General features: G+C 42.4%; 1 protein-coding gene across 2 annotated transcripts in view; it reads right to left on the bottom strand.

The window, feature by feature from the left end:
* The window catches only part of LOC121568001 (protachykinin-like), a 98,264-nt gene that overhangs the window by 246 nt on the left and 82,187 nt on the right, over nucleotides 1-15,831 (bottom strand). The window contains exons 1-5 of one of the 2 annotated variants that reach the window (XM_041878479.1): nucleotides 1,093-1,350; nucleotides 806-902; nucleotides 596-631; nucleotides 371-424; nucleotides 10-84 (exon numbers count right to left, since the gene is read on the bottom strand). In XM_041878479.1, the coding sequence (XP_041734413.1) occupies nucleotides 10-84; nucleotides 371-424; nucleotides 596-631; nucleotides 806-902; nucleotides 1,093-1,206 (376 nt within the window). In that variant the 5' untranslated portion in view covers nucleotides 1,207-1,350. Of the gene's footprint in view, nucleotides 1-9; nucleotides 85-370; nucleotides 425-595; nucleotides 632-805; nucleotides 903-1,092; nucleotides 1,351-15,831 lie in introns of those variants that run through there. The other variant, XM_041878471.2, reaches the window with a different exon arrangement.

The raw sequence follows: 15,831 nt of genomic DNA, 5'->3' as shown, positions 1-15,831 counted from the left end.
ACGACAGACCTGGTTGTGTGTCTGACCCCTCAGCAACATCGATCGCAGTGCTTGGAGCATCTGGAATGATCCTCGTGAACGATTCTGCAGCAACAAAATAGCATTTGGTTATGACACACGACTGCAATGGTTGATACCGGTTTTAGATTTTACTTATCTCTGCTGTGTTTTTGTCAACAAACAAAAAATGCCTTGAGATTTAATATAATATAAATCATGCTATTTAGCAGACACTTTTATCCAAAGCGATTTAGTCATCCGTGTATACATTTTACGTATGGGTGGTCCCGGGAATTGAACCCACACTGCAAGCGCCAAGCTCTACGAACTGAGCTACAGAGGATTTTATATGAAGTGTAATCATTCTTACCCCCACTTGGTGATCTTCTTCCCATAAGTCCAACAAACATATCCCCTTTATTTCCTGTTGAAGACAACACCAGGAAAGAGTCATTTAAAAGGAGATGCATTGTCGCTTTGTTGATATGATTTAGATACTGAATAATCTACAATATAGTATGTGGACCAGAGTGTACTGTATAGGCTACCACTATTCTAAAAAGTATTTTTCATTAGTCCAGTGTGCTATACTTACGTCTTCTATCCACTCTAATAGGCTGCTGCTGAACGTCTGTAATTAAAGGGACTTGATAAGCACTCAAAATATTTGCTTTTCTTGTCAATTAGATATAATACATACTGAACATACAGTACACATACAATTTGTATTCTAGTCTACCTCAATCAAGATCCCTTTCAAGTCTTTCATTCTTGTTATGGACAGGCAGAACGTTATAGTGCTTACCTGAGCGTTTGCCCATGAGCCCGTAGAACTGATGGGCTTTGGATCTCTTTATCATACTAGCCACTTGGCTGGCCAACCTCTCTTCCAGTGGCTCATCCTGGGGAAAGGATTAAAGAGATTAATTTTTCAAAACATTTTTTTTATTGATTTATTTGTCCAAGTGAAAAATACATTTTCAATTGTGACAATTATTGCTCCGTAATATTTTTTGTTGTTGGTTCAAATCATTAATATACAAATTATATAAACTCATATCTTGATAATAGAAATCTAAATGTTCCACTTACCTGCCAGTCTTTGGATACCCAGTGTTCCTTGTCAACACTAAACGACAATCCCTGACATGTATACACCAGGGTATACAGGGTAACTATTACCAGCTGGAATTTCAAAATATCCATTGAATGTAATGATACCAGGCAAAACTATATTAAAATAAGCCTCTTTTTACTTCAGAAAGATATATTTTAAAGCAATAATAACAGTTGGCTGTTGAGTGAGCTCAGAAAAGATCTGCTATCTTCTCAGATGGATAGAGGACTGAGTCTATTCCCTGTCGGTCTGATCCTGCACTGAATACAACGTCCATTTTATAATACAGTGTGCCCCATACAACTTCCAGTCCCCTCCCCTCTGAACGCCATCAAATCATCAAGCTCATAGTATTATTATGCAATTTTTAAGAAATATGACATTTTTCAGGTCATGCAGAGAGATGAATGAAATAGGTTTTTGCATACCTATAGTATACAGGTACATCATTAAGTAAATGAAATAGGTGAGGTGAATGCAACAAGCTGTAGTCCAGTTTGAGCACTTGGGCTGATGATATATGCATAATGCCCAATATCCAATTTACAGAAAAGGCCATTGTACTTGTATTTAAAATTTATTGGTTTGCATTAAAGGTTTTACCTGGTGCTCACCTCATTTGATTGGGAACTGAGTTTAAATTGTGAAATTGATTTGCCTTATATTTCCTAGAACGTACTGTGTGGAAAGCACTCTAATCTGATCTGTATGTATGTGATTCACAGTTAAATATTTGCATTTTTAATTGGGTTCTGTAATTTCCATGTTTGTCAAACCTACAACCGGAACTCTATATTTGCCAAAAATGTAAGTCAGCAGCCTAATTTGTGACCTTCTGATCTTTCTCTTTGATGCGAGGGGGCTTGAAAACTGGCGCCTGACATCTTTGAACAATGCCTTGTTAATAATGGCTTCTGTTCCGCAGTCAGTGTTTACCTGTTCATCAATTGACGTAGCGAATCATACCTGTCCTTACAGGACAGGAGGACAGCCGAATGTAGACCTCATACATAAGGTAAAAAAACGACATAGAAACAAACCAAGTGGATTGCTATATGGCTCGTTCAATCATCTGAACTTGAAGCCCTATGTCTTGAGAAAGCAGTGTGCACCATGGGATACTATCCTAAGTGATCGGGTTGGATACCGCTCTGTGACATTGCCTCATGTTGGCCAAAGTGTGTTCAGCTGAGATGAACCGAGCACCAGAGAATCTGACACTCATATGGGTTCTACACTTCAATAATAAGCCACATTTTAGTGACCTACTTCAGGATTTTCTTGAGAGATATGGCTATAGCGAGCAGATGGTTTTTCCTTACAGCACTGAGGGTAGTGTGATGCCCAGCTGAGAGCGATGCCCTCGAACCACAATGTCATGTTGTGCTGTAACAGCTGAAATGTTTTCTTATATATTTATTTTTATATGAGACACAAATCGACTAATAATTGTTTTAAAAAAGCCATCCATTTATTTCTAGAGGATAATTACAGTGTAACGAAGCCTTTTATATGATATTTGGTTGCTTAGTCCATAGACATGAATTACTGCTTAGTCATTCAAATGCTTGCGGTTTTACTTCAATCATATGACCTTTTCATTATTAGCAATACATTTTTTCCAGCATAATCCGGCCACAAAAAGGAGGAGCAATTACTTGTCAATCGGGTGTTCTAAGGACATCCTCTTGAAATGTGGGCAACACACATCAAATGCTTTGAACTCTGCACAGGTGCTCCACTAAGCAAGGAAAACATAGGGCAATTTGAGCTGAAAGGCAATTACACCAGAACAACCCTCGTGTCATGTGCCCACAGACACGACGGCTAACGCTGAGTGGCAAATCAAAAGGAATCGGAGGTCCTTCATTTGCATGTGAAATGGCTTCCTACAATGTGGTCCTATAATGACTATGCCATTATATTTCCATGTTACACAGAGTGAACCAGTGGCAGTCGAACAACCCCAGCCTTCCACTGGGGATTGATTTGGACTTGACATGGATCACTGCATCACTTCTATCCATGCTTTTTAAAGAAATTGTATCATTACAATTTCTGAAACTCAATGAAATGTCAACATGGTAATTCACCCATTTGCTGCGTTGTCTCAGTATGTCATTTGAATGTCATCTCATCGAACAGTAAGGATGACATTTTCCGTCAGGTGCACCGCTGCAGTACTCTATGAACATGGCCACGGTACGCTACTTCAAAGTCCAATCATGGCCCTACAATAACCATGTTCAAAATGTCCTGGGTACAGTACTATCCAGCAGAAATTCAATGGGAGGCTGCCATCCTCACTATATTCATAGCTGCCGAACTTCTCAATGAAAAGGGAGGGATCGCAGGGCTATTGAGGATTGCTCCATCGAGAAATTATCTAATTTCAAGTATAATGTATTTCCTTGGAATCCCTTGAACCCAGTTACCTAGCTGCAAAAAATGTACTTTTGCCTCGAAATACTTTCTTGGTGGTCTAAGACTCACCCAATACTAGAAATATTCTGAAATCTTTATACGCCTGGAATATGGGAGAATTCTTCAGTACCTGCTTTGATATGAAGTATATCTGCACTGACAAGTACAGTAGGAACAGTCTGTGCTCTCATGGAATTGGTTCTCTTTCAAATAAGATTTTTGTGTACTTGATTGTTTGCATCCTTCACCATGTACATTGACTAAGAAATGGGACATGTCAAATTGATTTGTACCTGGTAATGGCCTCCAGAGTCCTCTGGAGATAGGCTATTATCACATTTTAGCCCTCTTTGCAATAATGTGACTTGTGCGTTCCTGACTTCAATTTAACTTATTGCGTTCTTTTAATGATGTGGGGGTTGTACACTCAATGATTACTTTGAGAATTGAATTTTAACCAACCATTGGAATAGTCCCAGAAGGGCAAACTCTGCTCACCCTGCATGCTGGTCAACCCATATGGGTAGACCAAGGTGTCATATACTAAACATGTACTTATGTCACAGGTGTGACTCATTTGCAACGTTTAATCTAACAAGCATTTCTACTGGTTAATTGCCTGGTCATGTGACTTGCGCTGCACGTATTTAAACCCACCTGTTTTGTGCTTCTTGGCGGCTGCCAACAGGAAGTGATGCAGGCTGGAGGCATGGTGGAATCTTTGAGAAGAGCATGTAATGCGGAGGACACATTTCAGTTGAATGCATTCAGTTGTACAACTGACTAGGTATCCACTTTTCCCTTTCCTAATGGCTTTGTTTGGTGAGAGACCATGGCTAAAATGGAGTATGATAAAATAGAACGTATGAAGAAATGATTGCCTGCCTGCTGGACTGTGTCGCTTTCTCTACCTCTTTTTGTTAGTTTTTATTTTAAATAGCATGATTTGTAAAGCTAAAAGTATAAGAAAATGATACGAAGTGTGGATATGATTTACGGAACTGGAATGTGAACTGAGAACGTGCTTGAACTTTGATTTCAACTTGTGGAGAAAACCATGCCTTAAGGAAATAAATGTTAACTCTCCTTTTTGTTGTCTGCCTCTGCTTCACTCTGCATGCTCAACCCAGACCTAGAACCTGTCACTTTCAACCCCGTGACACTTGCATCTAGAAGGCGCTATACAGTGAGGGGGAAAAAAGTTTTTGATCCCATGCTGATTTTGTACGTTTGCCCACTGACAAAGAAATGATCAGTCTATAATTTTAATGGTAGGTTTATTTGAACAGTAAGAGACAGAATAACAACAAAAAAATCCAGAAAAACGCATGTCAAAAATGTTATAAATTGATTAGCATTTTAATGAGGGAAATAAGTATTTGACCCCCTCTCAATCCAAAAGATTTCTGGCTCCCAGGTGTCTTTTATACAGGTAACGAGCTGAGATTAGGAGCACACTCTTAAAGGGAGTGCTCCTAATCTCAGTTTGTTACCTGTATAAAAGACACCTGTCCACAGAAGCAATCAATCAATCAGATTCCAAACTCTCCACCATGGCCAAGACCAAAGAGCTCTCCAAGGATGTCAGGGACAAGATTGTAGACCTACACAAGGCTGGAATGGGCTACAAGACCATCGCCAAGCAGCTTGGTGAGAAGGTGACAACAGTTGGTGCGATCATTCGCAAATGGAAGAAACACAAAAGAACTGTCAATCTCCCTCGGCCTGAGCACTCCCTTTAAGAGTCTCCTGAGTGGCGCAGTGGTCTAAGGCACTGCATCGCAGTGCTAGCTGTGCCACTAGAGATCCTGGTTCGAATCCAGGCTCTGTCGCAGCCGGCCGTGACCGGGAGACTCATGGGCAGCGCACAATTGGCCTAGCGTTGTCCAGGGTAGGGGAGGGAATGGCCGGCAGGGATGTAGCTCAGTTGATAGAGCATGGCGTTTGCAACGCCAGGGTTGTGGGTTCGATTCCCATGGGGGACCAGTATGAAAAAAAAAATATATATATATGTATTCACTAACTAAGTCGCTCTGGATAAGAGCGTCTGCTAAATGACTAAAATGTAAATGTTACCTGTATAAAAGAAAACTGGGAGCCAGAAATCTTTCTGATTGAGAGGGGGTCAAATACTTATTTCCCTCATTAAAATGCAAATCAATTTATAACATTTTTGACATGCGTTTTTCTGTTTTTTTGTTGTTATTCTGTCTCTCACTGTTCAAATAAACCTACCATTAAAATTATAGACTAATCATGTCTTTGTCAGTGGGCAAACGTACAAAATCAGCAGGGGATCAAATACTTTTTTCCCTCACTGTACATTCACCAAAACAGAGGCCTCAACCAACCAACCTGTGATATACGACATCTAATGGCTGAGCTGTGGCCTGTAATCTGGCGTTGACAGATGCTGTGTGTTATCAGATGGGCATGCTGCTACAGAAAATGTGAGTTTAGTCAGGATGCCGCCTATCCTCACCTTCCATTGGTTTGATAGAGCTGCTTTAATGGCCCCTAAGGTTCATTGCCTTTATTCCTCATTGATTATCTAAACACAATCTGGGATTCATCTTAACAAATTAGTCCATTCATGGAACTAAGTAGGGATAGCTTAGTGGGCTACTGAGGTGTCCAGAGGGGATTTGATTGGTCTCTGAAAAATATTTATGAATGGATTTCAACTTGTGTTTGCTATATCACACTGTGTTCAAATATCATTCAATATAACACCTGACAGACTTTGTGTATTTCAAGACTAGGCAACTTTTTTTTGTTTAACGCTAGCTTGTTAACAGATCAAATCATTAAATGACGACACCCGCTTGCCGTTTTACAAATTCCACGTGTGGAATGTAGCCTTCTGTTCAGTAGGCCTGACATTCAAGTGGTCTTAGATGAAGTTCCTGTTCTAGTAGGGGTAAATGATTAGATTTAGAGTTTAATAGTCACCTGTACAGGGTTGCAGATGTAATTACATAGTACAGTGAAATTCTTAAGCGTTCCAACAATGTAGGACAAAGTGAAATTATAAAAATAGAAATTATAATATATACATATTAACAACTGTATTGAGCTGTTGACAGAAGCTCTGAGGGAATTCCAGTCTGACTCAAAACTAAGAGGATTCTTAACCAATACCTACTGGTATGCCAGCCTGCATTGGGCATGTAAACTAAGATCAGTTTATTCCCCCTAGATCCTAACCTTAACAGTTAGAGGTGAGAATGCCAAACTGACCTTGGATCAGCATAAAAAACATCTTCCATGCGCATTATAACCAAAAACATCACATGGGACTGTTTATTAAAAAAATTATATGTATAATCATTTTGGTCTGGCCTATATTCACTGATAGAAAATGTTTTAGATAACATTTTGTTGCAGAATTGTTGTAATTGATAGCTTGAACAATAACTTCAAATCAACAAACATACTCTATAGTTAGGCCTATATGATGGTTCAATTCCGTTAACAGACATCATGCATTTTCAAATCGATCTGGATTCATGAACTATCGGAGCGCACCATGACACGAATGTACAGTACCACTGTGATTCCCTATCATAGGCTCAATGAAAAATCAATGTGAGAGTTGTGGAAGAAAAAAGAGGCCGGAAAGTTGAGTTGCTCTGTATTTGATCTGAAGGCTCAGAAAGAAAGTAGAGAAAGGGAACGGCATAGCTAACCTGGTAAGAGATTCGCAAGGTTTAGCTACAGTATAAATTAAGTGGAGATGTACAGTTAGTGAGCTCTTTTGTCTTACATAGCCTGAAGCTCATTTTAGATGTTCTCGTTGTACTTTTATGTCAACATGTTCCCCTCACTGCCATGGACACCAAAGGCACTTCCTGTTTCCTGTGACAGACCTGGGAGGTGAAAGCTTAACTCAGAATGAGGGACCTTGAACATCAGGCTTCCAGCGAGTTGGCCAGCAACCTTAGTCAACCCCCAACCTTAGTCAACTAGTCTACTATTGATATCTCCTACCTGTAAGTCACATACACTCTACTCTCAATGTTACAGCTCCTTGCTCTATACACTGATGCTACAGTATGTGAAATGACTAGTGCAGGGACCTCTTCCTTCTCTCTGGCTCGTATCTTTTAGCAACCCTGAGGTCTGCGATGAGGTCGTAAGAACTCTGAGGAGCATTTCCCGGAGCATGACCTTCCATCCTTACTCCAAGCTGTGCTGTTCCTCTAATGTGGTGGTGGACATCGTGCCCAGGCTCCTCCAGGCCCTGTGGCCCCGGCAGATGAAAGGCCCCTGTGACTGGCCCTCCATGGCCCTGAGTGACCTGGCTGTCACCATGATGATGGCAGTGGTGGAGAACCTCTAACACTCTGAAGGCCCCTCCTGCCCCTCAGGTCTACTACTCCCGTTCCACTGGTGTCAGGATGGTCCACACACTCAACCGTAAGATCCAGCGCCTAAGCAGCCCTGAGGACCTTAGGAGGACTCTTTTCATCCAAAGTCCCACTCTGGTCAGCACTGACATTGGAGCTGTGATCACTAAAGTCCAGAGGTTGTTTGAAGCTCCCGCTGATTATATTACATTCAGCTCTATCCATGGTTGGTTATCAGAGGCCAAAGCAGTGGCCAATAGGAACGAGGTTCCTCCAAAGTGCCCTGACCAGTTGGTGATCCCCTCAGAGCTCCTGAGGACCATCATTGGTCTGACAACCATCCTAATCTATTGTGGGACACTGGAGAAAGGCATCGCCGGCCCCTCACAGATGACATCATCAACCAACTGTGTGGGGTGATAGTTACGAAGAAGAAGAAGAAGAAGAAGAAGAAGAAGAAGAAGAAGAAGAAGAAGAAGAAGAAGAAGAAGAAGAAGAGGAGGAGGAGGGGGAGGAGGAGGAGGAGGAGAAGAAGAAGAAAAAAGCCAACTGACATCTGGGGTGGGACCAAATCCTTGAGATGACAAACATCCATACCAACCTTCACCACTACTGTGGCACAGACAAGATCTTGAAGTTTGCCACAACTTACAGAGCCACCATGCTAACTAGCCACATGGTTCACCTTGTGGTCGAAGAAATTTCAACAACAAAGAAGTTGGTAATGATGAACACCATGGAGGTGAGCTAGGTAATGTATACTGTATGTATGCCCGGCACTTAGCCCTCCGCCACCAGGCTTTGCCCCGGCACAGGCCATTCCACCGCCATGCTTTGGCGCTAATGCCATGCCATGCTTTGGCCAACAAGTCATCCTGAAACAAATTGTCGTCCGATTCCTGGAGAAGCTCTCTCCTCCTGCATCAAACGGCAACATCCTTCCCTTTGGCCAAGCAGCTCTGCACGCTGGTTCAGACAATCGTTGACAGATCCCACAGCATGTTCAGTGAGGAGCTGGAGAAGTGTACCGACTCTGCCAGTAAGAGCTACTGGACTGACATGTTCTACTGGGAATACCTGAAGTGTTAACTATCATCCCAGTGTCTGGGGATTGAAGCCTTCTCAGGGGATGAGGAGATATGTTTAGTGGTGGCCAACATGATGGTCAAGAAACTTCTGGCTGACGTCGAGCCCCAGCTGTCCTGCTCTGTGACACACTTCGATCTGAACCCATCCAGTAAGGGACAGAAGGAGAGCAAAGTGATTACTCCAATTGAATCGACACCAGCTCCAAAGACCATTGAGGTAAGCAACACAACTTTTTTGAGTTCTCAAGCTTTTATAGAAATTATCACTATTAGTAAATTGGATGTAAAAATGGTATTGTGTCTTTTCTGCTTTCAGTCTGTTGTGGGCGTGATAACTCCTTGGTCAACTACCCTGCTGTTAACACCTGGGACTCCTGGGTCAACTACCCTGCTGACAACACCTGGGACTCCTGGGTCAACTCCACTGAGCACTACCTCTATACACTGAGAAATTAATGAGGAAACAGCTGACCTCCAGTCAGGTAAGTTTACACAGAGTCCCTTGTCATTACATCTTTTCACACTGTGATATACCTCATCTACTTGCCTGTGTTTGATACTTCCATAAGGTTAGTGTGTATGAGACATTGATCCTCTGTGTAATTTCCAGGAGATGTGGTCAAGCTAAAGAAGAGCACAGTCAATCGTTTCCTCCGTAGACTTCTGTGCTGCTGCTACATCTAGTAAAAGATGTAGTGAACCTGACCTTCTCTTCACCTGCTTTTCACATGCCCTGCTCACCCTGCTCATCTCAGTTTAGATTTTAGAATATGACTGTTTACTGTAGCACCACCTAGGGGCCAATCAATGCCACTTTTGGCATGCCAGTTACTCTTTCCGGGTTCCATCATCATGCCAAGTTTTACAACCTTTTACTAATCGGTTGTTGAGTTATTGTCTGAAAATAAATAACTGTATAATCGGAACACTAACAAAAAATATGACTTCTTGCACTTTTGATGCTAGGAGCCCTAATAGAAAAAATATGTTTAGATAAGATTGATTACATGAAGTATATATTTTTATGAACTTAAAGATATCTTGCAGTGTTTTATATGTTTATTTTTAAATACAGTATTGATAAATGGAATAATTAATAATTGTAAATGTAAGTGACAGACAACTCATGGACCAACAGCACTGTTTATTGAGCTTGGCCAGCCTTTCCATGAATTTGATCTCGCACTGTATTTCTTCAGTTCTCCAGGAGAGGGCAGTATTGTCTAACATTTAAAGCTATAAAATACTATGACCTGTCATTTGAATTCACAATTCTAAAACAAGCCTGTTTGTATTGACAATAGTAGTTTAAATAGGTCTTAGTGTGTGTGGCTTTCTTTCATTCATTGTCATGTATTGTTAAGAATTGAACACAACATTATTCCCAAGCAGGCTACAAAACAATCTGCAACCTTCTTCTGTATGTGGCTCAACTTAGAATAGGACTGAGAGTAAGAATGAGGCATGTATTTAAATATTACTTTAGTTTGTTTGTGGTTGTGACCCTTTTTGGTGATCTCTGAGACATCATACTGTCAGCATATTTCCAGCTCCTCTTATATCAGCCTCTTATTTCAGAGCTTTATAAAACAGACATTGCACACTGTCTGAAACAGCCATATCTCAATTTCAAACACTGTGGATACTATAATGGTTGAAGTTTATGGAGACAATGAAACTGTTATCTTGCTTTTCCAATCACTTAATGACTGTTGCATTATCATAACACAAACCACATATATCTTTTTTTTATATTTCCTGTGCCATAAATTAAAGGTGTGCATTACCTCTGATGCTACCACTACACATTCAGCACTTTCTTGTTGTATGACAATCCGACACAGATTGACATTTTCAAGAAAAAGTCCCATCCTTCACAATGGTAGGCGTTGGAATGAATCTGCTTTCTGACTATAAATTATCATCTTAGTTTTCACTGTTGGAGTTGGCCTAAATGCCTCACTTGGCTCTCTTGTTCCTCAAGTTGTTTTTCTCGTTTGGTGCCCTGTGGCACTTTTGTGTGGTTCCTCCAGAGAGCCATACATTTGGCCTTTGAGGCTCTCTGTGTCAGGGTAAAGCCCAACTGTCTGACACTGCAGGCTGGGCCAATCTGGTTCTTTGTGAGGGCTCCCGCTCCCATGTTGGATAGGGGACGTGAACTGCTCTTGGAAGCTGTTGTTCTAGGTACAGAATTAGGATCAGTTTACCCATTCCAAAGCCATTAGGAGAGAAAGTGCCAAACTGGCCTGATGTCAGTGTCTATTGTGGACAACTTCATCCTACCCTGTACCAGTAGACACTTGACCGCTGCAGAAAGGTTAGTGCAATCCGGGATCCTTGGTACGTCCATACAGTAAACCCTAAGCCTAACCTTAACCCTTACCCTAACCTTAACATGAACCATAACCCTTACCTAACCCTAACCTTTATCTTAACCCTTACCTTTACCATTTTAAATGTCAACTTCAATGGGGTAGGGAAGCCCCAAGGATTCCAGATAGCAAGGACCCTTACAGAAAGGGCTACAGAACCGTTGGTAACTCATTTTGGAATGGCTGTGTTGGTGTATTCTAGAGAGTTTTATTCCATAAGCTTATCTTACTACAACATGTTACAGATGTAGTATCTTAATTTGATCACCGTGTTGCAGGAGAAATGTAAAACGTGTAGTGTATTTGAGGTTTAAAAAGGCTTCTGAAGATTAGATTTTCCCTTCCAAAAAATGTATCAACCCCTACAAAAAAATGGATTAATTATAATCCACATGCAACTGGATCCTGGACTTCCTGATGGGCCGCCCACGGGTGGTAAGGGTAGGCAACAACACATCCACCACGCTGACCCTCAACACGGGTGCCCCTCAGGGGTGCGTGCTTAGTCCCCTCCTGTGCTCCCTGTTCACCCACGACTGCGTGGCCGCGCACGACTCCAACACCATCATCAACTTTGCTGATGACAGAACGGTGGTATGCCTAATCACCGACGACGATTAGAGAGCCTATAGGGAGGAGGTCAGAGACCTGGAAGTATGGTGCCAGGACAACAACCTCTCCCTCAACTTCAGCAAGACAAAGGAGCTGATTGTGAACTACAGGAAACGGAGGGCCGAACATGCCCCCATTCACATCGACGGGGCTGTAGTGGAGCGGGTCGAGAGTTTCAAGTTCCTCTGTGTCCACATCACTAAGGAATTAACATGGTCCACACAAACCAACACAATCGTGAAGAGGGCATGACAATGGTTTCTCCCCCTCAGGAGGCTGAACAGTTTTGGCATGGTCCCTCAGATCCTCAACTAGTTCTACAGCTGCACCATTGAGAGCATCTTGACTGGCTGCATCACGCTTGGTATGGCAACTGCTTGGCATTCGATCGCAAGGCACTACAAAGGGTGGTGTGTATGGTCCTGTACATCACTGGGGCCGAGCTCCCAGCCATCCAGGACCTCTATACCAGGCAGTGTCAGAGGAAGGTCCTAAAAATTGCCAAAGACTCCAGCCACACAAGTCATAGAATGTTCTCTCTGCTACCGCATGGGAAATGGTACCGATGCACCAAGTCTGGAACCAACAGGACCCTGAACAGCTTCTATCCCCAAGCCATAATACTGCTAAATAGTTAGTTAAATAGTTAACCAAATAGCTACCCGGACTATCTGCATTGACCCTTTTTGCACTAACATTTCTGACTCATCACATAGGGAAACGGTACTGATGCACCAAGTCTGGAACCAACAGGACCCTGAACAGCTTCTATCCCCAAGCCATAAGACTGCTAAATAGTTAGTTAAAGAGTTAACCAAAACCCAGACTATCTGTATTGACCCTTTTTTCACTAACATTTCTGACTCATCACATATGCTGCTGCTACTGTTTATTATCTATCTTGTTGCCTAGTCACTTTAATCCTAGTTATATGTACATATCTAACTCAATTACCTTGTACCCCTGCACATCAACTCGGTTCTGATACCCCGTGTACACTATATATACAAAAGTATGTGGACACCCCTTCAAATTAGTGTATTCGGCTATTTCAGCCACACCCGTTGCTGACAGGTGTATAAAATCAAGCACACAGCCATGCAATCTCCATAAACAAACATTGGCAGTAGAATGGCCTTACTGAAGAGCTAAGTTACTTTCAACATGGCAATGTCATAGGATGCCACCTTTTCAACAAGTCAGTTCATCAAATATCTGTCCTGCTAGAGTTGCCCCGGTCAACTGTAAGTGCTGTTATTATGAAGTGGAAACGTCTAGGAGCAGCAACGGCTCAGCTGCGAAGTTGTAGGCACACAAGCTCACAAAATTGTCTGTCCTCGGTTACAACACTCACTCCCGAGTTCCAAACTGCCTCTGGAAGCAACGTCAGCGCAAGAACTGCTTGTCGGGAGCTTCATAAAATGGGTTTCCATGGCCGAGCAGCTGCACACATGCGTAAAATCACCATGCGTAATGCCAAGCGTTGGCTGGAGTGGTGTAAAGCTTGCCGCCATTGGACTCTAGAGCAGTGGAAATGCGTTCTCTGGAGTGATGAATCACGCTTTACCATCTGGCAGTCTGACAGACGAATCTTGGTATAGCGGATGCCAGGAGAACACTACCTGCCCCAATGCATAGTGCCAACTGTAAACTTTGGTGGAGGAGTAATAATGGTCTGGGGCTGAGGTCCATACAGAAATGGTTTGTCGAGATTGGTGTGGAAGAACTTGACTGGCCTGCACACAGCCCTGACCTCAACCCCATTGAACACCTTTGGGATGAATTGGAACGCTGATTGCGAGCCAGGCCTAATCGCCCAACATCAGTGCCCGAACTCACTAATGCCCTTGTGGCTGAATGGAAGCAAGTCCCCGCAGCAATGTTCCAACATCTAGTGGAAAGCCTTCCCAGAAGAGTGGAGGTTGTTATAGCAGCAAAGGTCGGACCAACTCCATATTAATGCCCATGATTTTGGAATGAGATGTTCGACGAGCAGGTGTCCACATACTTTTGGTAATGTAGTGTATATAGCCAAGGTATTGCTACTCATTGTGTATTTATTATTACTTTTATTATTACGTGTTATTACTTTTCTGTATTTCTCTATTTTCTCTCTCTCTGCATTGTAAGCATTTCACTGTTAGTCTACACATGTTGTTTAGAAAGCATGTGTAATAACATTTGGTTGATTTGATTTGATTCTCTTGAGGAGATACGGGTGTTTCTTTATGCTTTACGGTCCTATTTGACACAACTAAGATCATTAGCAGCTTCCAAACCAAACAAGACGTAAAAGAAGCCGTCATCACCATGCAGTGGACGGTGAAGGTGACCCCTGGCAACACTCTCAGGCAGGGGCTGGCCGTGTGGATGTCTTATCTCCTCAGTTACGCTGTATGATAGTGCATGCAGCCCCATTGGAGCGACACAAACACAACACACACTAACACAACAGTATCCTCAGTGACTGATTTTGAGCTCTCTGTCGGGGCGAGTGAAGTATAGATGGCCTACAGGCTTTGAAGTTGTCCAAGTATTTGGAGACGCTTTACGCCCACTTGTATGTCTCACTGAATGCCCATAGGCCTACATAACACGGTCATGTGTGTGAGAGTTTTCAAGAGGCAGCCAACAAACAGTTGATTGGAAATGCCTTGTTTTTATTTGAGCTAATATTAACGTGGAGTGCTTCAGTGTATGAAACAGTTCTACTCATAAGCTTGAACCTAGAATCAGAATTGTTCAAAAAGTCAATTTCATATTAGCAGCTGTAAGCTAGTTATTTCATCTCATCTTATCTCCTATCTTCTCTCATCTCATCTGTTTGTCATCGGTGTACATGTTATATTTGCCTGATTAAGTAGTATGTCTAATGGCTTGGTAAGAACCACTTGGTCCCCAGGGCCTATAATTGGACCAGTCAGAGATGTGCTTATTGCTAGGTCATAATTGGACCAGTCAGAGATGTGCTTATTGCTAGGTCATAATTGGACCAGTCAGAGAAGTGCTTATTGCCAAATCTCATGGCTTCGTCCTCTCACAAGCAGCCAATGGCTCTGCTTCATTTGGTAAAAATGTGCTTCCTTTGTCTCTGACCCAATTCATTCATTCATTCATTCATAAACCCTCAGGAGTTCAAAAGCCAAGTGCATAATTGCGCCTTAAATCAATCAGCAAATTTAGTGGTCTTTGAGCAGCAATCAGTTGGCCAGAGTCATCAATTCACCATGAATGGCCATCTACTGTAGGTATTTAGAGTCACAGCAAGTTCTGTGTCTTGGGGAATATTGCTGTCTAATTGGAACAGGTACAGAATGTGACAGAGATTCAAGTCACATTCATTTTACATTAGAGGATCAGTGCAATCTATTCAATTTCCTCAACATTGATGGGTATCATCTTTGTGTCTTTGTGGTTGTGATGGGGTCTAGGACCACACAGACAGTGTCCCCAGTGTCTCTTCATTTTACCAGTGTGTGGGTGGGTGTATGAGACTTAGCTGACTTCAGTCAGCCGCTGCATGTCTGTTTGAGAGAGAAACAGGAGACAGGAAGTGCGGTTGGGGCAGTGTCACTTAATAACAAACAGCTCTCGTTTCTCTCCTCTCTGCTCTCACCTTAATAACCGACAGCTCTCGTCTCTCTCCTCTCTGCTCTCACCTTAATAACAGACAGCTCTCGTCTCTCTCCTCTCTGCTCTCACCTTAATAACCGACAGCTCTCGTCTCTCTCCTCTCTGCTCTCACCTTAATAACAGACAGCTCTCGTCTCTCTCCTCTCTGCTCTCACGTTAATAACAGACAGCTCTCGTCTCTCTCCTCTCTGCTCTCACCTTAATAACCAACAGCTCTCGTCTCTCTCCTCTCTGCT

Source organism: Coregonus clupeaformis, chromosome 1, assembly GCF_020615455.1.
Source record: "Coregonus clupeaformis isolate EN_2021a chromosome 1, ASM2061545v1, whole genome shotgun sequence".
Lineage (NCBI taxonomy): Eukaryota > Metazoa > Chordata > Actinopteri > Salmoniformes > Salmonidae > Coregonus > Coregonus clupeaformis.
Note: the sequence above shows the minus strand (reverse complement) of the source record. Positions and strands in the feature narration are given on the sequence as shown.